Consider the following 23,884-nt stretch of genomic DNA (forward strand, 5'->3'; position numbering starts at 1 on the left):
TTGAACTATTGTAATAGTTTCCTAAGCCCTGCCCAATTGCCCTACCTTTCTTCCTCTAAAAAAGCAAAAAAAAAATAAATATAGACAAATTAATAAATAGATAAAATATTAAATGTTTTATCTGTCTATCCCAGATTTGATATGACATCTTCTCTCTTCTTTCGATAGTGTTTCTTCATACTTAGCATGTACTGTCTCTTCATATTTAAGTTGTCAGTAAATATTTATTAAGTGCTTACCAAATGTGAAATACTGTTCTAAGTGCTCCTGATATAAAGGAAAGCAAAAACACTCTTGCCCTCTTGGAGCTGACGTTCTAATGAAGGAGATAGCATACAAACAAGTATGTACATGTGTCTGGAGGGAAGTGAAAACTTCTTAGAACTTCCCTCTCCCTTCACTTCTGCTGTTAATCAGCAGCAAGCCCTTTCAGGTGGCTTTCAGATTTCCTGCCTCTGTGGGCCCCTCCTCCCAGACAGTGAGGGTCAGGGACAGCCTGACTTCACTCCTCCCCATTGCTTTGGGACCCTTCCCCCCCTTTCCCTTGCTGTCAATCAGCATCCTTGTTCTTTGTAAGCCATAGTGGTGGGCTCCTCTGTTGTTTACCATTGCGGAAGATTTTCGTGGGGAGACTTGAGCCCACCTCTCAGCACTCAACCATAACCACATCCATCTAATCTCAGGATCAGATAGGACCACAAAGCAATAACATCAGGATGCCTGACCAGGATGTGGACCCCAAAACAACAGAAAGGACTTTCCCTAAATGGGTACCTTCTCAGTAATAGCAAAAGCTGTCTTTTAGGTGAACTTATGACATAGGAAAGCTTATTATAATTATTATACATACATGCCCCCCATGGGTTTTTCTATATGAATTATGGGAAATTGAATGGGAAGTTCCATTGGGGGTGGGACCCCTCCCTTATTAACTAATTAATCCTTTGACAAACCCCTCCTGTCTTCTAATATTCATATATTCTGTTATGTAATTGCATCTTTTGCCCTATAAAAATCCCTGTCTCCCTCTGATAAGTTGCTGGTTCCTCTTGGGACCCAGTCTACTTCCTGAAAAGCTTCACTCAACAAATGCCTTTATTTGCATTGGAGATGGTTTGAGTCTGTGAATTTTTTCAAGACAACTCCCACAACACACCATGAAACCACAACACTATCAGCAATCTATTATAATAATCCAAATTTAAAGTAATGAGGGCATCAGGATGGCATCTGTGTCAGAGGAAAGATGGGGACATGTATGAGAAATGTTGTGAAGATAGAAACAACATAATCTTTGTTTTCCTTCAAGTTTCAGATCAGTTGCCACCTTATTCCCCATAGCCTTCTTAATCTACCCAGCTGACAATGCTTGGCACATGGTAGGGAGTAATACTTCTTCTTTTCTTTTTTCCCCTCCCCTCCCCTTCCCTCCCCTCCCCTGCCTTTCCCTTCATTCACTTCTCAAATTTTCCTAGAGTACTTTGTATCTCTATTTTGCTTCTATCACACCTTATTTTGTATTAGTATACTTACCTTTTCTTTAGTAGAATGTTAATCTCTTAAGGATTTAGAGTCTTAGGCGGTATCATTATTTATCTTCATATCATTGGTGCCATGAACCAAGTCTTACTAATCTTAACTGCTTAGCAAATAAATAGTTGAGTGGAAATTATTTGCTTTAAAGGTGCTCATCTATCTGATATATATTTCTTTGTTGCCCTGCCCCTTTCAGTTTCATCTGCAAGTGTTCTTGGAATAATCTGGCTTATCTGAGTTTCATGTGTGGTTTTCTACAGGTTCAGTTCCTTTTTGCTGGTCTTAAGTCTTTTCTGAAGTAACACTTTAAAAAAATAGTGGTTAATTCTCTTTCTCTGTAACAGTGTTTTGCCAATGAACTGGTATCTCAACCTGTGCTGATCTTGGCTACTGAATCTTTCTGCTTTTTCTTTGCTAGCTAGGACAGCTTCTGGACTTCTATTACAATCATGTTATATTGTCTTTTTTTTTTTAAGACTAGGTAATAGTCCACATTCTTTTTAAAAATTTTACTTATTTATTTTATTTTTGCTTTTTGGAGGGCAATTGGGGTTAAGTAACTTGCCCAAGATTACACAGCTAGTTTTTTTTTGTGTGGGTGTTAAGTGTCTGAGGCTGGAACCGAACTCAGGTCTCTGGGGCTGGCGCTTTACTCACTGCACCACCTAGCCGCCCCCATGTTATATTGTCTTAAACTTCTCTGAGAAATGATAATAAAGTAAATTTTCATGTACTTTCATCTATATTCTCTTTTCTCAGTACCTACAGCTTATTTAAATAAGATGAGTTGAAGACGTTATAATTATATGCAATGTCTCTCTTCTTACTTGGTATTTATTTTGCTTTTTGTTCTAACCAGTCAACAAAGTGACCAAACACAACTGAATCTGAAGTGACTGCACCAAGCAAAGTACTTAAAACACAAATACAAGCAAAAAGACACAGTGCTTTCCCTCAGGGCACTTACATTCTAATGGGGGAAGACAACAATAAAAGGACTTCCTGTCTACTAAAATATAGTGTTTGTCTTTTTATTTTTAGTCATTTTGTTCTCTCAACACCCAGTATCTTCTAACACTCTTGAGAAAGTAAAGTATTATTTGTTCATGGGAATGTGGCTTCTGAATACCTTTGAAGCTTTTATCTTCTTTTTATTTCTTGAACCTGAATTATCTTGACCTCTGCAGTTCAAACAAATTTATGCTCACCTTTGCATTGATGCCACTGAGTATAAAGACATATATTGGTGGCTAGGTGGCACAGTGAGTAGAGCACCAGCCCTGGAGTCAGGAGGACCAGAGTTCAAATTCGACCTCAGACACTTACTATGTTTCCCCGATAATAAGACCTATCCCGAAAATAAGCCCTCCCCTTACTGTGTATGATTCCTCTAAAATAAGCCCTCCCCCGAAAATAAGCCCTATTGAGATTGCTACTGTAGTGAAGGTGATCCCCTGCGCTACACGCTACATTACAGTACCCTCTATATGCACCGTCCCCCCCCCGAAACGCACGCCGCGCTCCGAGCTGCATCCAATCAGAGCTGCAGCAGTGAGCGCGTCATCCTGTTCTTCCCCAGTGATTTGCTTATTGAATAAAGGTACATTTTTTTGTTCACATTTACCTGTTTATTAAAATTGCTGTCAATGTTCATTAAAATAAGCCCTCCCCTGAAAATAAGCCCTCTGGTGTTTTTCTGTCCAAAAAAAATAATAAGACAGTGTCTTATTATTGGGGAAACATGGTAACACAAAAACTAGCCATATGACCTTGGGCAAGTCACTTAACCCCAATTGCCCTCCAAAAAAAAAAGAAAAAAAAGACATATATTGACTTCGGGAGATTTTGTCAACTTTCTCAGAGGACTTCTCTTTCTTCATCCTCTGCTTCTACAAATTTTGTCACATGCTTTAGTACTTTCATGGGGAAAAAGAAATCTTAAGCAAAACTATGTGATATAGTGACAGCATCTAACAATATAGATGATGTTTTGTGCTGGTCGATCCCCCACCCCCCTGGATTGAGGGGGGAAGCATGTCTCATTATCTGTTCTCAGGGATTTTCATTGTTTTTTCAGTCACTCACACTTTTTGGGTGAATTTTGCTCTCATTTCTTGGCACACAAATTTTAGCAATCTTAAAAATGTTCTGTTTCTATAAGCTCAAGAGCCCTGCAAAGCAAAACTACCCAGTCGACTAAGCACCTATTTTGTACAAGGCATTAAATTTATGCAGGGGGGAATAAAAGAGACTCAAGGTACTTTTATCATCATAATCATCTTAATAATAGTTAGTATTTATATTGTACTTTAAAGGTCGTAAAGTATTTTTTAAAATTTTATCCTCACAACTTAGGAGGGAAGTGATATTATTCTATTATTATCCCCATTTTACAGATAAAGAAATGGAGACAGGAAAAGGTTAAGTGACTTGCCGTTTCCATACAACTGGTTAATCTCTGGAGCCAGATTTGAACTCAGGTCTTCTTGGCTCTAGATCTTAAGCTTTCTCCAATGGTCCATCTAGTTGCCTCCATGTTCTAGTGAGAGCTGACAGGAGATGCAGGGATAAATAGATACTAGGTAATTTGAAGAAGGGGAAGTTATGAACAACTGGAAGGATGAGGGAAGACATTTTGGAAAAGGGATCACCTATCTTAGCTGAAACTTGGAAGACATATACAGGAGGGCGGCAATAAAGATGGAATCCATTCCAGGCAGATGGCTCACATAAATGCAGGGAGATGTGAGATGGAAGAAATTTGTCAAACAGCTAGTAGTCTGGGTTGGCCAGAAGATTGAGTGTGTGAAGGGGATGAATGTGAGATAGGGCTCAAAAGATAGGTGGCAGGCACACTGTGGAGGCCTTAAATTCAAGGCTGAGGAGACTGCATTTTCAGCAAAGGAGCTATTGTATTTTTATTTTTTCAATGGATAAAAGTAGATTTTCTCTCTCCCTACCTCCTCGTTGAAAATGAAAGAAAAACAAAACCCTTGAAACAAATATGCATAGTCAAGCAAAACAAATTCCCACATAGGCCACATTCCCCCAAAATGTCTATTATCTGTGAGGTGATGAGCAGAATATTTCATTGTGAGTCCTCTGGAATTGTGCTTCATCATTGATCAGAGTTTTAAAGTTTTTACAATGTTATTGTAAAAATTTGTCTCCTGGTTCTGCTCATGTCACTCTACGTCAATTCACACAAGTCTTCCCAGGTTTCTCTGAAACTATCCCCTTCATTATGATATTCATTGTTGCATACACTGATACCAACTCTGCTAATTCCTTTATTCAGGACCCTATGAAGACCTTGAAAGCTATCTTTCCATTTGTGTCTTATAATTTATCTTATAGCCAGAATGTCAAGATGAATGTGGTTCGGTTCATTTCAAGCCTGGCTTCTCTGGATTCCTTCAAGTCCTGGTTAAAATCCCACCTTCTATAGGAAGCCTTTACAGATCCTTCTTAATTCTAGTGACTTTCCTCTGTTGATTATTCCCAATTTATCCTCCATATAACTTGTTTCTACATGGATATTTGTTGTTGTCTCCCTTGTTAGATTGTAAGTTCCTTGAGAGAAACTTTCTTTGTATACCTGTACTCAGCACAATGCCTGGCATGTAATAGATGCTTAATAAATATTTCAAAGAATAGTTATTTAAATGCCTACTTGTACAAGACCCTTTTCTGGGCCCTGTGTATACAAAGATAGAAACAAAACAGTCGCTGCCCTCAAGTAGTTTCTATTCCCTGGGAAAATACCACATGTTCCAAAGTAACTCTATACACACATCAATTTGCTGGTCGTTTGAATGGTTTTAAAATAGGACTTCTGGCTCCCTTTAGCCACTCCACCACCATCTCTGGAGTAGCATGAAGGCACATTATAGGACTAAGGATATTTTTGTACTATTGTCTGTTTCACTACCACTGGATATGAAAGCAAAAAAAAAAAAGTAACCCCCAATCTCTGTGGTGGTCATTCTTATGGTGAAATGTCTATCCACCTATTAGGAATGAAGAAACATAGTGAGTCATTGAGTTTTTATTCAAACCTTTTACAGATCCATAGGGCTAGTCAGCACATTGCCTTCAAGGACCTAAGGTCATCTTCCATACCATGAAGAGAATTACAGGAAGACTTTGGCGGAGGAATTAACTACTCATAGCTCTTATGTTCCTTTGTCTTTCTTTTTAAGAGGGCCATAGTTCAGGGGAAAGCTTTCTTTGTAAGAGGGTCATAGTTCAGTGGGAAGGGCACATAACTTAGGGTCAGAGACCTTGGGTTTAAATCTTGAAGCTGCTATTTATTAGCTACCTGACCATGGGAAAGACATTTATTTTCTGGAGACCTCAATTTCCTTTGTGTGTCATTGGGACAGGATGTGGGCAGCCATCTACTTGCTAACTTTCAAGAATAAACTGTGTGGTGAATGTCCAGAGAGGAGGAGAGGGGGAGAGGAAGGGGAAGGGGGAGAGAGAGAAAATGACAAGACACACAGAAACAAGAGACACACAGATAAATTTTCTGAAACTGAGATGAATGCACAGTTTAAGAATAAAATGGAAAATACTACAGTTAATTCTTTCCCACCTGATCCAAATGAACAAGAGAAAGTTTCTATAGTTGAAGTATGACTCTTCCCAAGGAATATATCTCCAAAATGCCCACCTGGTCTTACTGACTTGTGGAGGAGAACCAGATCCCTTGAGAGTGTGTGGGCAGAGTGTTTATTCTAATCCTTTGGTTGATATTATGTCAATATTAATTAATTAATTAATATTAATCCAATCAGATTTTTAAAAAATGATGTTCTTGATATGGTCTGCTTATTTCATGTGAATAGGGTTCAAATGATTATAGAGATTCCTAGCTGACTTGGGATGGGGGCTTCAGCAGACTGAGGCACATTAATTTTCAAAACATATTAAGTCATATAAGAGTTTGTTTTGTCTGGCTATGCATATTAATCACAAAGGTTTTCTTTTTTCCCCAATGAGGGAAGAAAACATGCTTGTTAATTGAAAAAAATTAATTTTAAAAATGTACATTAGATAAAGTAATCTGTAGGAACTCTAGAGTGAAGTGAAAATCAGGTTATTTTTATGGAGGGAGTCATTCAGGATAATTTTTTTTTTATGGAGTTTTAGATCAAGCTAAAGATAGACACCTGCCTTGGGGATTTGGGAATTCCAGAGATAGCTGGTAAAAAGGATACTTGGAAATAAGCTGAGTCCCACCACTGCTGACCAATTAAATAAATTACTGAGTCAGCCAATAGAGTGACAAAGTACTCAATATGGAAAGCTATGGTATTTTTCAGGGGGACATTCCCTACTTTTCGGACTTGCCATGGAGGTGATTACCAAGACAAGGTCTCTGGGGTTGGCGCTTTACTCACTGCGCCACCTAGCCGCCCCCATGTTATATTGTCTTAAACTTCTCTGAGAAATGAAAATATGGTATTTGAAACTGGTTGGGAATCCAGAGAAAGAACTATGGAGTCTGAATGCAGATGAAGCATACTATTTTCTCTCTCTTTTCTTTCTTGTGACTTTCCCTTTGGTTCTGGTTCTTTTTTATAATATGACTAATGTGGAAATATGCTTAACATGTATAGCCTATGTCATATTACATGCTGTCTTGGGGAGAGAGGGGGAAAAATTTAGAACTCAAAATTTTATAAAAGTGAATGTTGAAAACTAAACATAAAATTATTTATGTTTAATTTTCAACATTCACTTCCACAAGATTTTGAGTTACAAGTTTTCTCTCTGTCTTTCCCCTACCCCCACCCCAAGATAGTGAGTCTACTGAATACCCCTTTCCCCAATCTGTTCTCTCTTATATCCTCCCCTATTGCCCCCCTAACTTTCTAGTAGGGCAAGACGGATTTCTATACCCCAGTGATTGTATATCTTATTTCCCAGTTGCATGTTAAAAAACAATTTTTTTTAATATTTGTTTTCAAAACTTTGATTTCATATTCTTTCTTTTCTTCCCTCCTCACCCACCCCCACTGGGAAGACAAGCAATTCAATATAGGTTGTACATGTGTAGTTATGCAAAACATTTCCATAGTAGTCATGTTGTAAAAGACTAACTATATTTCCTTCCATCCTATCTTGCCCCCCGCTTACTCTGTTTTCTACTTTGACCCTGTCCCTTTTCAAAAGTGCTTGCTTCTAAATACCCTCTCCCCCAATCTGCCCTTCCTTCTATCATCGCCCCTCTTATCCCTTTCCCCCCTACTCTCCTGTAGGGTAAGATACCAATTGAGTGTGTATGTTATTTCCTCCTTAAACCAAATTCAATGAGAGTAAGATTGACCCATTCCCTTTCACCTTCCTGCTCCTCCCCTCTGTTGTAACAGTTTTCCTTCTTTTATATGAGATAATTTATCCTAATCTATCTCTCCCTTTCTCCTCCCAATATATTCCTCTCTCACCTCTTAATTTTATTCATTATTCAAGTCACCCTGTGCTTTCTATGTATACATGTACACACATATACACACATTCACATATATATTTATGCACATGTACACCCTCCTAAACATACATTTAGATGTATGTATACATACATACATACATACATACACACACATATATTCCCTTCAACTATCCTCATATTTAGAAAAGTCTCATGAGTTACAATGACCAGTTTTCCATGTAGGAATGTAAATAGTTCAACTTTAATAAGTTCCTTATGATTTATTTTTCCTGTTCACCTCATGCTTCTTGTATTTGAAAGTCAAATTTTTCTGTTTAGCTCTGTTTTTTTCATCAAGAATGCTTGAAAGTCCTCTATTTCATTGAATATCCATTTTTACCCTGAAGTATTTTACTCAGTTTTGCTGGGTAGGTGATTCTTGGTTTTAATCCTAGCTCCTTTGACCTCCAGAATATCATATTCCAAGCTCTTCGATCCCTTAGTTTAGAAGCTGCTAGATCTTGTATTATCCTGATTGTGTTTCCACAATACTCAAATTGTTTCTTCCTGACTGCTTGTAATATTTTCTCCTTAACCTGGGAACTCTGGAATTTGGCTATAAAATTCCTAGGAGTTTTCTTTTTGGGATCTTTTTCAAGAGGTGATCAGTGAGTTTTTTCAATTTCTATTTTGCCCTCTGGTTCTACAATATCAGGGCAATTTTCCTTGAGAATTTCTTGAAGGATGATTTCTAGGCTCTTTTTTTGATCATGGCTTTCAGGTAGCCTAATAATTTTCATATAATCTCTCCTGGATCTATTTTCCAGGTCAGTGGTTTTTCCAATGAGATATTTCACATTGCCTTCTATTTTTTTCATTTGTTTGGATCTGTTTTATAGTATCTTGATTTCTCATAAAGTCATTAACTTCCATTTGCTCCAATCTAATTTTGAAGGAATTATTCTCTTCAGTGAGTTTTTGAAATTCCTTTTCCATCTGAACAATTTAGCTTTTTAAGGCATTCTTCTCCTCATTGGCTTTTTGGACCTCTTTTACCATTTGAATTAGTCTATTTTTAAGGTGTTATTTTCTTCAGTCAGGCTGTTGAAGTGCATTTCATGATTTTCTTGCATCATTCTCATTTCTCTTTCCAATCTTCCTCCACTTCTCTTACTTGATTTTCAAAATCCTTCTTGAGCTCCTCCATGGCCACATTCATATTTTTCTTGGAAGCTTTTGATTCAGGAGTTTTGACTTTGTTGTCTTCTTCTGGTTCCATGTTTTGATCCTCTTTGTCCCCAAAAAAGAATTCTATAGTCCGATTGCACTTCCTGTTTATTTATCTTGCCCATCAATTACTTGACTTTTGAGCTCTTTGTCATGGTAAAACTTTGTTTCCAGAGTGGAAAGCTGGGTCCCAAATTGTTGAGGTTTTCAAAGTTACTGCCAGAGCTGTTGTCAGAGCTATGAGGAAGACACCCTCTCTACAGCTGCCACAAGCTCTGGCACACTGGCATTCCTCACCCCCAGACCACCACCCAAGACTGTAACCCAGATTCAAGCATATCAAAGCACGATCAATTACTCTCTGAATGGTCTCTTGGGCCCCCTATGATCTGTAGGCCAGGAGCTCCAGAGGTAGCTCTGGAGGTAGCAGCTGCAGCCATTGCGCTCCCAGTGCACCTCTTGCCCATGGGGCAGGGGACAGACCACACTCTACTCTCACCCTGGATCAGCTGGGTTCCCCACTGATCTTTTGCTTTCTCTTTGTTGTTTATGGGTTGAGAAGTCTGGAAACCACCACAGCTGCTGGTGATTCACATCAGGACACCCTGTGTCTGGGCTGACTTGGCTCACAAAGGACTGGGCTCAGCTCCCAGCCCTGTGTGATAGACCCTTCTTGTTGGCCTGCCAGGCTGCCTTCAGCAGGAGATTTGTTTCTCTGTGTTACTTTGGGATTCTGTAACTCTAAAATTTGTTTACAATAATTTTTTTACAGGTATTGGAGGTGGTTGGAGTGGGAGCTGAAGCAAGTTCCTTCTTTTACTCTATCACCTTGGCTCCACCCTCTAAAAATAAATAAATTATTAAAATGTTTTTTAAAAGTGGGTGGTCAAGGAGTAAAAAATACAATCTGCTTGAGTTTTCTGACCCTGCTGAGAACAGGCTCTGAACTTTTCTCTATCTGAAACGGAGGACCTTAGGAACTACCAGAGAAATTATTAGGTAATGACTGTATCACCACAGAGGCCTCATCCATTAATGTGATACAAAGGAGTTTGGGAATATTTTCCAGGGAAATTGAACATTTTTTTCATGGACAAGGCAATCAGACTTTGCTGATAACAGAAGTAGATAATAAAGATGGGAACTGGGGCTATGTGGGTGGAAAACACTGACCAGGCTGCCTATCTCTGCATATCTCTAGAGGTTAACTCTAAATTAGAGACCTACCTAGATCTCCCCAGACTTAGTTTAGGGGCACTCTTTGGGACATTCATTACCTAGGTGTGGTGGCTCTGAGTAAAGAGCTGCCGTCCTGCTTTAATGAAGGGAAGAAGAGTACTTATTAAAATGCAGCAAGGACCAAGGCCTCCTAATTGGTCTTCCCTCTCAGGTCTCTCCCCTCTGCTACCTATCTTTCATGCAATGGCCAAAGTGATTTCCCTAAAGTTCAGGTCTGACCATACTACACTCAACTCCAGTGGTCTCTCATTACCTCTAGGATTGGAATATCACCTCCTCTGATATGACATCTTTATGACCTAGCTCCTTCCTATCCTTTCCACTCTCTTCTAAATTACTTGTATACTCTCTTGTTCAGCCATATGGTCCTTCTTCACCCACACGATGCTCCACTTCCAATCTCTCTGTCTTTGCACTGGCTACCCCCAGGCCTGGAATGCTCTTCCTCCCCACCCCTGCCTCTCAGATCCGTAGTTTCCTGGCATCTAGACCCCAGCTGCTACTGCTTTTAATGTTACTTTCCATCTGCTCTTTGAATCTATCTTGGACATAGCATACCTACTTAAATATGTTATCTTTCCCATTAGAATGTCTTGAGATCAGGTGCTTTTTCTTCCCTTTTCTTCCTTCCTTCCTTCCTTCCTTCCTTCTTTCCTTCCTTCCTTCCTTCCTTCCTTCCTTCCTTCCTTCCTTCCTTCCTTCCTTCTTCCTTCCTTCCTTCCTTCCTTCTTTCCTTCCTTCCTTCCTCAGGGTTTAATAAATGTTTGTTCATTAATGCAGCTTCCAATATTAGTTTGCATTCCAATGTTCATTTTCATGGTACTCCTTTCTTAGTTTTGTCTAAAACTATTGTTTTTTTTTAATTTACTCAGTCTCTTTGGTTCAATTTCAAATTTCTCGTAAAAATTTGTTGCATATTTCTGTTGCTATTTTTTGAGGACTAGTTGGAGCCTGACTGTCTTGTGGCCTTGCTTCATTGTCTTCTGGGAGATTAGGGTTCGAGGGTACTAATATCTTTGGGTCTAAAGTCTACACAGGAGTATTTGTTTTACTTCCTGGCTTTAAGGCCAGAGGCAAAGGTATGTGAAACTACACAAATGTAGCCAGCTCATCCACTTAGACACCCAATTCCTGAGCTGGAAGGGACTTTAGAATATCCCGAGCACATAATCTGTCTGTTCGCCTCTTGACAGAGTGACCTGAACAAAATCACTTGCCCTCTCTGGGTCTCAGTTTCCTTGTTTTATAAAAATGAGAATTAGAACTAGGTGAAGGTCATAATTTTAGAGGCCACCCTATTGAAATGCTATTTCTATATTTTTCAGTTGTGTGGTCTAATACACTCAAGAAAGTCTCTTTGGACTCCCAAAAGGAAGGGGGTGGGATGCAGTAGGCGCTTCTTACCTCCTCCCCTCCTCCTACTCCCCCACCCTAAGGCAAGGCTGAGCAGACGGAGCTGGTGACTGGGACCGCAGTGTATGCATCCGGCGCTAGGACCGGCGAGGGCCTCCTCCGGGCTGCAGCGCCACCGCCCCTTTTCCACCCTGGGAGGGGAGGAGGGGGAGAAAATGAGGAAACCGAGGAACTTGCCACAAGTTGTGCGGCTGCGGCCACCACGGAGCGCGGTGCCCACGGCTGGGCACCCCCACTAGCCCCGGGGAAAGGAAGGGGCTGGGCAGGAGAGAAGCCGGGAGTGGGGCCCCAGCGGCCCAGCCTGGCTCTGCCCGCGCCGTCCCCCATCCCATCCCACCAGGTGCTGTCCCGTGCGGTCCAGAGCCCCGGCGGCCCGGGCAGGGTAGGTGAGACCGGAGGGATGCTGTCCTGGGGAGGGGGCGCGCGCGCGGTCCGGGGACTGACCCATACCCGCCCCACGCCCTCCCAGAAGGGGAGAGCGCGTCTGCCGGGGGCGGGGGTGGGGGTTGGGGGCTGCTCCCCAGCTCACCCTCATCCCCATCCCCGTCCCCATCCTAATCCCTGGCGGCCGCCGTCTGGGCGAAGGGGGGAGGTGAACTCGGGGATGCAGCTCAGGGTCTGGAGGCAGCTGAGCCTGCGCCCCAGAGCGGGGGTGGTGAGGACAGCACAGATTGTGCTGTTCGCGTACGACAATCCCTATGTGTGGCTCCAAGTGTGTGACAGTCGCTGTATGTGACTGCCGGTGTGTGTCTGTGTGATCTTGTGTGGGAGACATGACATTTTGTGTGTGTGACAGTCTACATAATAGATGGTTGTATTTGACTGGGGCTGTGGTTGTGTAGGCGTCTTGGTGGGTCTGCCTAGGTGCCAACCCACGGACAGCGAGCGAGTGGTGTGTGAACGGTGGTAGGGTGTGTAATGGACATATGCAGGGTGTGTGTTGTGCATACATGTCAGCGGGCTGTTTACCAGTGTTCCCAAGTGCATGGTGTGGAGTGTGGGCCTTCTGGGAATGTATGTGCTGCTTGTCTAGTTTTCTTGTTGGCTAAGTAGTGTGTGTATTTGCACTTTTTTGGAAAGGTACTTGAACCTGAAGATCTCTCTGTTGTGTATTCTGTGTGCCTGGGTGTAGGGCTCGGGAATAATCTTCCCCCAAAGAATAAACTGAAAGCCACCCCAGCCTTCTCAACCATAGAATTTGGGGACACAGAGGCCTCCCCCCACCAAAAGGCTGGGTCTTCTCCAATACTGTTCCTTTCATCTGTCGCTGGGAACAGAGTGGGCTGGAGGATGTGGGGTTGGTTAGGCACCTCTGGCTGAGGCTAGGGAACCATGGGGAGCCCCAAAGGAATCCTGGCCTCAGCCTTACTACCTGTGTGACCTTAACCTTTCTGGATTTGTTTCCTTTTCTGAGGCCCCTTCTAGCTCTAGCTCTTCGATCCTTTGAGCCCGTGCTCCTGACTGAGGCTGCAGCACCCTCAAATACCCTCTGCCAGTAGCTGAACCAGCACCCTTCAAGGGGCAGTTGGCCTTCTATCCAGGGCTGCCATCAAAGTCATAGATCTTATATCGCCCTGAAGATGAGGAGATGGGGACTGGGGAAGGAAGGCTCAGAGAGCAGCTGTTGGCGTTCAGGTGCACCATAGGAGCCAAGGCTAAAGCTCAGGGCCTCCAGCCGTAGGGGAGAACCCTGAGCTGCTGACCAATATCCCCTGTGTGACTTCAGATACTTCGAGATGACTTTGAGTCATTCTTTCCACCATTCCACTGCTCCCCCTTCCCCACATCTACCTTGTAAGAGAAAGAGGAAGAAGTAAGCAGAAATGGATCCTCTGACCTCTATTCCTCTCTCCCCATGCCCCAGTCAAATGGTGCTGGAGTCACCCACTCATCTTGGCTTCAGTTCCCTTTTCCTGGGGGAATGTCCTAGGGGCTGAACTAGGCCAGGAGGAGGGAAAAATAGAATCCTGGAATGGAAGAACTGGGAAGAGCTCTTAGAACATAGAATGTCAGATCTGGAAGGTCCTTAGGGAAGTGTAGTCCAACCCTTTGATCTTACAGACTGAGGCTCAGAGAAGCAAGTAACTTGTTCAAGGTCACACACAGCAAGTAGGTGGCAGAGATGGGACTTTAACTCAAACTTGTCATTCAGTCTGGTGCAGTTTCCTCTTCTGTAAAATGGAACACACACACAGTGTGTATGTACGTGTATACATGTATATACACATATGGTATAAGTATATACAAACACACAAAATTGAGGATTCACCAGTGACTGTGCATGAAGGAACTGGGGACAGGACTCCTGGGATCTTTTGCCAGGCTTTCTTCTCTCTTGTACACTGGAGAACAGCTCTGGGGCATGTGGGCCCTGCTTACCTGCTGCCTGCACATTCCTCTCATCCCAGGTAAACCCCAGTAATCTCTGGATCCTTCTCATCTCAGCTAAGATGCCAACGGTAAGCATGGCTTCAACCTGTGGCCAGGTATTTCCCAGCTTCAGGCTACCCAATGCCTCCCAGGCCCTCCTGTGCATGCCCCTTCATGGAGGCTGACTCATGTGTCCTCACCGGCTTGCACTGATTAACTTGACTTCCCCCTGTTGCTGTTGGGGGAGGGGGGAGCATAGAGGATTAGGTTCAGAGATACTTTCTCCTATATAGCCTGCCAACAGCTGGCTGTCTGCCCCACCCATATGCCCAGGACCCTTCCCCTGTCTCTGTTTTTCTCTCTCTATATATATATATCTCTTCCTGCCCTTGTGGCTCTCTGTCTCTGAGTTCCACTGGGCTCTCTCTCTGGCTATAGAGACGCTGGACACCGGGTACTCAGTGTATCACCAAGTGTGAACACATGAAGCCTAAACCAGGAGAACTGGCCTTCCGAAAAGGCGAGGTTGTCACCATCCTGGAGGCCTGCGAGGTGGGGGCTGGGCCACAGGTGGGGGTGGAAGGGGCCCAGGGATGCCTCTGGGGTGGTGAAGGTCTGAGGCCCATGAGCCAGGATCCAGTGTAGATCTCAGGGAAAAGACTGGGCACAGCTTCCTATTCCCTCCCTCCGTCGCCAGCTCTGGCCTCATCCCCTCGGCAGAGCAAGAGCTGGTACCGGGCTAAGCACCATGAGAGTGGTCAGGAGGGGCTGTTGGCAGCTGGAGCCGTTCGTGAGCGAGAAGCCATCCCCACTGACCCCAAGCTCAGCCTCATGCCGTGAGTACAGAGGGTCCTTGGTGCTCACAGCTCTCACTGACCCAGGTGCCACTGTCCAAGGGATGTGCCCTTGATGTCAACTTGCCACAGTACCAGTATTCACATTGCCCAATGCCCCCTCAGTTCCTGAAGTCCAGGGCATTATTTGCCCAAGGTACCCACTGCCGAGTTTCCCTATTCCCCTTCCCCCCATGTCCCATTCCCCCCAGGACTTCCTCTTCCAGTTCTAGGCCCTCCCAATTCACCCACAGGTGGTTCCATGGCAAGATCTCGGGACAGGAGGCAGTAGCTCTGCTGCAGCCAGCAGAGGATGGGCTCTTCTTGGTGCGGGAGTCAGTGCGGCACCCAGGTGACTATGTGCTATGTGTAAGCCATGGCCAGGAAGTGGTCCACTACCGAGTGCTGCACCATGGTGGACGGCTGACTATCGATGAGAGTGTCTCCTTCTACAACCTTATTGACATGATTGAGGTCTGATTGTCTCATCCTATTCCTTACCTCTAGTAACCCTCTAGTATCCCTCAGTCCATCCTATTACTTCTAGAGGTCCCTTCCATCCCTCCCTCTGGCCTCCAGGAATTACCAATCTCCCTCAGGAACCTCCTTTGAGGGGTACAAACCCCTATGAGGCTCCCAAGGCCTAGCTTGAGACCCTTAAATACTAAGTATCCCCAGGAATCTCCTGGCTCCCAACAACATTTGGAAGCTGGAGTTCTACCCCCACCAATCCTGAGAGAATTCTCCAGGGAATTTCTCCAACCCCCCCAGCTTATCCCTACTTCCCTACCTTCTGACCACTCTCTCTCTCTCTCTTTCTACTCCCATATCTCGAGATTCTAACTGGGATCTCAGCCCAGCTTTGGTTACCAAGGAAACCAATCCAGCCGTCAGCAACTAGTGTCCATGGGAACCAAGGCCCCCCTGGCTCCCCCAGCCTCTCTTCAGCTTCCTGAGGGTCAGTGGTCACCTAGGAGGGAGCTAGAACCAGGAGTTCTCCAGTCACCAGATAGCCACCCCCACAACCCCAGGAGAGAGAGTCCAATCCCCTTTCACAAGGAGGCTCTGTAGCCCACTACCCCATGAGCTTGTCCCAACTCAAGCTGCCATCTGTCTATCTGTCCATCCATCTTCAGCATTACATGAAGGACAAGGGGGCCATCTGTACAAAGCTAGTGAAACCCAAGAGGAAACATGGAACCAAGTCAGCTGAGGAAGAGCTGGCCAAAGGTGGGGGCTATGGGATAACCTAGGGAAAGGAGAATCTAGAAGTCTCTTTTTTCCCACCTCCCTACAGGGTAGAAACCTTAACAAAAGGTTTTATTGGGCAGGGAATCATAAGAGGGAAGGGAAAGGGAAGCAAACATTTATTAAGCACCTATTATATACCAAACAAATCCCTTCCTTTCTTGGGGTCTTCATTTCCCCATCTGGAAAATGGATACAGCAATGCCTGCACCAAGAGGTATTACCATGCAGTGGTTAGAGAGAGGATCATCCCTGAAGTTAAGAAGACCTGGGTTTAAGTTGTCCCTCTGACCCACAATAATTGTGTGAACATGGGCAAGTGACTTAACCTGTCAGTGCTCCCAGACAATCCTTTAAGGCTGTGTTGTACAGGTGAATTTGCTATCTGAACTAGTGGAGGGAATTTCCATGCTAAGAGTTCCCTACCCTGATGAATTCCCAGGACTAGATTAAAAAAACAAAAACAAAAAAAACCCAAAATGAAAGCCCAGACCCAAAACAGAAGCAACCACTACAATCCCAGAGGGCTGTTGTGAGAGTCAGATGAGATAGTGGATGTAAATGGGCTTCGTAATTTTGTGAAGTGCTATTTTTGGAGTAATAATGTGTCCATATGGGTGGACAACCTGTTGTACTTGTCTCTAGCATTTATATAGCTCTTTAAAACGTGCAAAGTGCTTTACTTTGCATCTATTCTCATCTGTTCCCTCAGTACTGGCTAGAAGACTGTTTTTTAAGCCAAGGAAACCCTTGGGTTCATGTTTTATTGATGACATATACTGGCTGTGTGACCTTGGGCAAGTCAAAGCCTGTCAGTGCTCTTGGTGGCTTTCTAAGCTGTAGAGCAGGTACTAATGTGCATTATTTAGAGGGAGTTACCTATCTGGGGAGTTCAAGCACAGTGAGTTCGCCAGGCCAGCCCCTTTTCCTGTCCCTATTTCTGTGTTCAGTCTGACTGAATGTGTGAACAGGAGGGAAGAAAGGACCCTCCTTGTTGGTTGGGTGTGGTGTCTGGAGTCGAGAAGGCCACTGCTCGGCCTGAATCCACCTGATTCCTGACTGGGCTCTTTCCCCACAGCCGGCTGGTTACTGAACCTACAGCAGCTGACCCTTGGCTGCCAGATTGGGGAGGGGGAGTTTGGAGGTAAGTGGGAAGGAAAGAGAGTGTGTGAGTGTGAGTGTGAGAAGGGGGGGAGGTGAAGGGGACTAAGGCTCCCTCAGCTTCTCTCCCTTGAGTAACCCCTGCCCCTCACCCCCACACATCTCTGCCCCCAGAGGCTATGCCTCTTGAAGGAGACACCAGGAGGCACCACAAGCCCTGCAGAGATTTCAGTAAAGGTTGAGCCCAGGAGAGAAGCCCAACCCTGGAGCCTGAAAGGGACACACTGTGCTGGGGGAAAGGTTTTGGTGGGTGAAGAAGACGGGGGTTGGGGGGCGCCTTGGCTGGGCTTAGTCTCAGTCACAAGTTTGGGCCAAGGCCGAGGCTCAGACACCTTCTGGTCGTGGGCGTGTCCCAGCCGTGTTGCAGGGGGAGTACCTGGGCCAGAAGGTGGCAGTGAAGAACATCAAATGTGACGTCACCGCCCAGGCCTTCCTGGATGAGACTGCTGTAATGACGTAAGGCTCAGGACCCTGCTTGGAAGGCGTCCCAGGGCTTGGGGGAGGAGGTGGCTCCCAGCTCTGGGGCAAAGCAAATGGAGATTTCCAGGTGTGTTGGGTTTATTCAGGTCTTAGAATGCCCCAGCTGGAAGGGACCCTCTGGGGAAGAGAGTGATGACCTGGGGCAAACAAATCTGGTCAACTCAGTTTCCTCATTTGCAAAATGAGAGGGTTGGACCCAGGATGGATGTGTTCTGGGCACCACCTCCCCCAGATGCATGCAACCTCCATCCCTCTTCCAATCCACTCCCAGGAAGATACAGCACAAAAACTTGGTGCGGCTGCTGGGGGTCATTCTTCACCAAGGGCTCTACATTGTCATGGAATACATGAGCAAGGTCAGCTTGAGTCCTGTCCTCTCTGGCCCTCTTCTGGGCGCCACTCTCCCTGGTGGGCACATGCCTCCTCTTTTTCTGCTCTTCCCAGCTTTTTCACTCCCTCTCCATTGCTACATCACTCCTCCTCGGGCTCCTCTTCCCCATTGCTCAGATCCCAGAACTAGGCCAAAAGGGGATGGTGGGATCTGGAAGAGGGAGCAGGGGACTGGAGAGATCTGGGGAAGGAGAAGGCTGATGAATGGGGGGAGAAGAAAGGATAGAGGGATTTGAGGAGGGGAGAAAGGGAGTAGAAGGGGTTAGGAAAAAAGATGGGGAGAATTAGGGGAGGGGAAAGGGGTCCAAAGGACTTGAGGGAGGGGGTGAGGATTGAGGGAGGAGGAGGTAGAGGGCATTCAGGGAAAGAGGAAGGAAATGGAGTGGGGAGGATTGAGGGAAGATGAAATGGAGTAGAGAGACTCAGGATTTGGGGGAGAAATAGAAAGAATTGGAAGGAAGGAATCAGCAGAACCCAGAGAAACCCCCTCTGCCCAATCTTCCGTTCATAGGGGAACCTGGTGAATTTTCTTCGGACTCGGGGTCGTGCTCTGGTACACAAGGCTCAGTTGCTGCAATTCTCCTTGTAAGTGAGAGGAAGGGAGCTTGAATCCTCACAGACTTTGCTTCTGAGCCCCCAGGGAGCTGGGGGGTAATGCAGGCCAGGCCCTAGGAGAGGCACATTGTACAAAGAGTGCTGAAGTTGAAGTCAGAAGACCTGTGTTCTAGTCCAATCCCTGCTGTTACTTAATACCATCATCATCTTGGACAAGTCTCTTTCCTTCCCTGGGCCTCCGTTTGCCTATCTGTAAAATGATTGGGGAGGGTGGACTAAATGGAATCTCGGGCCCTTCCAATTCAAGTAGTCTGATCCTGAGTGTGCTTGTGTCTTGTGCTGGGACCAGGGCATGGGAGATCATGGCATAAAACTTTCTCTTAATCCCTTGACCCCTTCCTGCTCCCCTCCCCCCTCACTTCCTGAGTCAGGCATGTGGCTGAGGGCATGGACTACCTGGAGGGTAAAAAACTTGTACACCGAGACCTGGCTGCCAGAAACATCCTCATCTCTGAGGATCACGTGGCCAAGGTCAGCGACTTTGGTCTGGCCAAGGCTGAGCGAAGGGGCCTGGATACCAGCCGACTCCCTGTCAAGTGGACTGCGCCTGAGGCCTTGAGACATGGGGTGAGAAGAGATGGGGAGCAGGGTGATCAGTCAGCTATCTAGGGGGTCATTGGGGTGGGGGTGAAGGTAAGGAGGACCATAGTCTGAAAACCCCAGAATTTTAGAGTTGGAAGGGATCTCAGTGGCTATCTAGTATACCCCAAAGAACTCAGTACCCCCCAATTCCCCCACTATAACATACCTGACAAGTGTTAACCTGGCCTTTGCTTAAAGCCCATCACCCTCCCCCGCCACACACACACAATCCTACCTCCAGAGACAGCCCACCACACCCCACTTTTGTGCAGATCTTTGGTAAGGATTTTTGTTTTTTTCTGATATCAAGCCTAAATTGCATCTTTGTAACTTTCACTCCCTGCTCCTAATCCTGGTCTATGGGGCCAAAGGAACAGCCCAATAATCTCACTTCCATGTGAAAGCCCTTCAGGTACTTGAAGACAGCTTTCCGTCTCCACCCCTCCATCCCTAGCTTTCTCCAGGTTAAACAGTCCTGGCTCTTCCATTAGTCTTTATGGGGCACAGACATAAATGCCTTCCCCATCTTCGATGTCCTCCTCTGGATATTCTCCAGTTTATCCATAGTCCTCCTGAGCCATGGTGCCCAGAACTGAACACAGCAGTCCAGACAGTCTGAACAGGGCAGGACCTGCCACCCCTTCCTCTTGGAAGCCACAGTCCTTGTTGCAATTCAACATCTCATTAGCCTTTTTTGCTGTCCCATCACAGTGTTCCTCTGATGTGTTGTGTGACCTTGGGCAAGTCACTTAGCCACTTAGAGTCTTGCTTTCTTAATGGGAAAATTATATCAGCTGAATTACATGACTGAGTACCTTCCCAGTTCTTATATTCTGAGTCCTGGGGATGCTCCCAGCTCTGTTTTCTGTATTTTAAGGGTCCTCCCAGCTCCCAACAGAGAAACACCAAATAGCCCAAGCCTTTTTTACTCTGGACAGATCTGTGGTAGAGTCAGGGTGGCAAGAGAGCAGAGGAGGGAAATTCTTTGATGGAATGGGATCAGGGAATGTTTCCTGGAGCTGAGACATCAGGGCGAATCCCAATAGACAGAGGGTGTGATGTGAGGCAAGGCAGCATGCAAGGGAGGTTCCTTCCCTTCCAGATCCCTCCTCCTATTTCTACCCACCACCCTCCAAGGCCTTTCTCCCTGCCCTGACCTTCCCTGATGATATATAGTCTAGGGTCAAGGGATCCCATAGGCTTCCCCTCATCTCACCGGTCCTCCACTTCCAATCCGGACCTGCAGAAATTCTCCAGTAAGTCAGATGTCTGGAGTTTTGGGATCCTTCTGTGGGAAGTGTTCTCCTATGGCCGGGCTCCGTACCCCAAGATGGTAAGCACGGTGGTGAGGTATGCTCTGAGATCAAGTGGGCCACAACAGTGGGAAGAGTAAAGTTTCAAGTTCCCAATGGGGGAAGCAGGGACAGAATTAGATTTTGTGTGTGTGTGTGTGTATGTGTGTATGTATGTATGTGTGTATGTGTGTGTGTATGTATGTATGTATAATCCAGGGACAGGATTAGTGGCGGGGAGAGATACTCCAGGGTCACAGTGATAGGGAGGACTAGCTTGGGGGTCAGGGGAGGAACCCCAGGCCTGAGGACGAGTCCGAGCAGCCTTTGATGTCTCCTCCTTGTTGTCCTCGATGCAGTCTCTGAAGGAGGTGTCTGAAGCTGTGGAGCAGGGCTACCGAATGCAGCCCCCGGAGGGCTGTCCCGCCAGTGTCTATGCCCTCATGGGCAGCTGCTGGGAAGCAGAGCCTACACGACGTCCAGCCTTCAGGAAACTCTTGGAGAAGCTGGCCAAAGAGCTGAGGAACACAGCAACAGAGCCTGTCCCTGAGGGAAGCTCAGCTGGACCCCAAAGCCTCCAAGAACCTTGAGCCTCTGGCCCTTGTGCCTCCAAGGCTGCAAACCAGACTCTGTAGGCTAAAGTGGAGGGCTACCAGGGGCCTTGCCCAGCCTGCTCCACTGGGGACCGGAGGGAGATCGGAGAATGTCAAAATGCCTCCTCCTATCTCCTGTCCTCCCTGGATAATTCCTGGGCTGGGAGAGCCACCCAAAAGGGGACTGGGGCTGGGTGGGAGAGTGCATGGGGTGGGGAATATAGAGCTGCACTACAGTTGATACCCACCCTCCCCCCACCCAAGCTTTTGGTGCAATCTGGCCTCAGTTTCCTTGGGCTACGATTACTCCTCTGCTGGAGGTGCTTACTTGGGGAATAGCCAGGGGATGTAGGCATGGAGATGCCCCCAGATGGCCTATAGAAATCAAGAAGCCCAAGGGAGGGCCCTGGCAAACTGGGAGAAGGTGATAAAGGACATGGAGGCATTATTATTCTGAGAACTGCTTCTGTGTCTCTGTCCCCTGCTCCGCTTACCTTCCCTGGCAGAGATCCTTACGCATTCTGCCTGTGATAGTGTGGTGCAGGATCCCTTTGCCTGGGGCCCAGCTCTCATATTTGGTAATGCACCATGAATGTCCATCCCCTCCCTAAGGTCTTCCTTGAATCCACTCTGAATCACCCATGGTGACCTTCCTGGTGAAAGATCTCCCAGGATCCTATCCTGGAGATCCATTGCCCTCCTGGTGATCTGCTCTGGGATCACATGTCCAGTTGGATGAAGGATTATTCCTGGGATCCCACCACCCTCTGGCTAACAGATATCTTGGATCCCATACCCATGGCCATCTAGCAAAGGAGGGCTCTCTTTCCTTCTGGAACTCATCCCAGGGAAGGGAATGCAGTGACTTCCCCCAGAGCTCCTGGAAGCCACTGGGTCAGAGCAGGCCTTGGAATGAACTGGATGCAATGACTTGGAGAGGAGCTCACTGGGGCTCCGGGAAACAGCCCTAGAGTTGAAAAGCATCTCAGAGGCCACGTGAGCAAGGAGCATCTCCAGCAGCTTGAAGGCTGAGGGAGAAAGCCTAGTACCTCCTGAGGCTGCCCGTTCCTCTTGGAGTAGCAGCAAATCTAAGGAAGTCATTCCTTTAAATCTCAATATGTCCCTTCAGAACTCCTCCCCCCACCACAACCCCAGCTGTGCCTTTGGGGCCCAGCAGAACAAGCCTGCTCCCTCTTTCACAGGATAGTCTTTCCAATACTTAAAGATAAGTCTTATGTCTTCCTAAAGTCCTAAATATTGCCAGATCTTTCACAGGAGGCCCTTCTCCACCCTCTTCACCTGGAAAGATATAAACCTTGCCCTTATTTTCCCCTTGAAAACCTCGAGGCCCCTTCTGAAGAAAGCCCAGAGGATTGGGGTCAGGCCTTGGGGTAATGAGGGGCCACCACAGCACTACACCCCAGCTTGGATGGCACTTCACCTCTTGGGTCACCCATCCCGTCCTTCAGGGGCCCACTAATCTGTGGGCTGGCCTTTCCCCTGCCCTTCCCCCCTCCCAGGGCCTCTAAGCTGACACAGCTGTCTGGGAGCATCAGCTTCCAGGGCATAAGAGGCTCAGGCCTGGGCTAAAGCTATAGAATACCCTAACCCTCCCTGATACTACCAGCCTGCCCTCTTAACCAATTTGCGGCCAATTAGTGTAATTGGGAGACTTGTAAAGATGAAGCTCGTTAATGTTTTAAAGTGATGAAGCAATTAGGGGCCTTGCAAGGAGGGTAATTATGGAGGCAGCTCCCCCTCCCTCTCCCAGCCTGCTCTAGTTCCCACCACTATCTCCACTGTCAGCCTGGACATACTGACAAGGGCTGTTGTAGACATAGAAGGTCAGAGCAAGAAAGGGAGACTGTTGAAATCATGTAGGCCTGATTTTATAAAGAAGGAAACTGAGGCCAAGGGAGGAAGATGGGACAGCCTAGGCTTGCACAATGAGTCCGTGGTAATGCTAGGACTAGACCCCAGGTCTTCTGACTCACATCCCAGGGAGTCACACAACTCCCAGCTTCCTCCTTCAGGAGCACAGCATGGTGGTCAGACCTGGGTTTGAATGCCACCATGACATCTGTTAGCTTCGTGACCCAGGGCTCTCTCTGAGTGTCAGCTTCCTCATATGTCAAATGGGGATAATAATACCACCTGCCACCATCCATACCACAGGATGGTTTTGGGGGAAACCTTTTACAAACCGAGCCTTGTTAAACTACTTTAATTCTTCAATCAACAAGTGTTTTTACCAAGCATCAGTTGGCTGTCAGGCACTGTGCTGGGCACTGGAGAAATAAAGATAAAAGTGGCCTGTGGACATCTGGGTTTGCTCTTTGGGGTAGTTGGAGGCTTGAAGACACATAATGAGGTAGGCAGACAATTACCTAGGCTTCTCTCTGGCCTTGCACTATAAAAGGGTAACTCCTAAATATCTGGGTCCCAGACCCCACACCCATCTCTCTAGAG

The 23,884-nt window shown here is 46.1% G+C and overlaps 1 protein-coding gene across 1 annotated transcript; it reads left to right on the forward strand.

Moving 5' to 3' along the window:
- Nucleotides 1-11,891: 11,891 nt before the first annotated feature.
- On the forward strand, nt 11,892-23,753 carry MATK (megakaryocyte-associated tyrosine kinase). Its single transcript, XM_069086840.1, has 13 exons — nt 11,892-12,233; nt 14,260-14,310; nt 14,660-14,773; nt 14,942-15,057; nt 15,309-15,528; nt 16,191-16,284; nt 17,381-17,446; nt 17,820-17,919; nt 18,215-18,299; nt 18,845-18,918; nt 19,320-19,515; nt 20,777-20,863; nt 21,182-23,753. Exons 2-13 carry the CDS (start codon nt 14,302-14,304, stop codon nt 21,410-21,412), a joined length of 1,392 nt encoding a protein of 463 aa, XP_068942941.1. The 5' UTR covers nt 11,892-12,233; nt 14,260-14,301; the 3' UTR covers nt 21,413-23,753.
- The last annotated feature ends 131 nt before the right edge of the window (nt 23,754-23,884 follow it).

Source organism: Petaurus breviceps, unplaced genomic scaffold (assembly GCF_028583685.1).
Source record: "Petaurus breviceps papuanus isolate PSGF00001 unplaced genomic scaffold, PetGlider_PUasm1.0 180, whole genome shotgun sequence".
Classification (NCBI taxonomy): domain Eukaryota; kingdom Metazoa; phylum Chordata; class Mammalia; order Diprotodontia; family Petauridae; genus Petaurus; species Petaurus breviceps.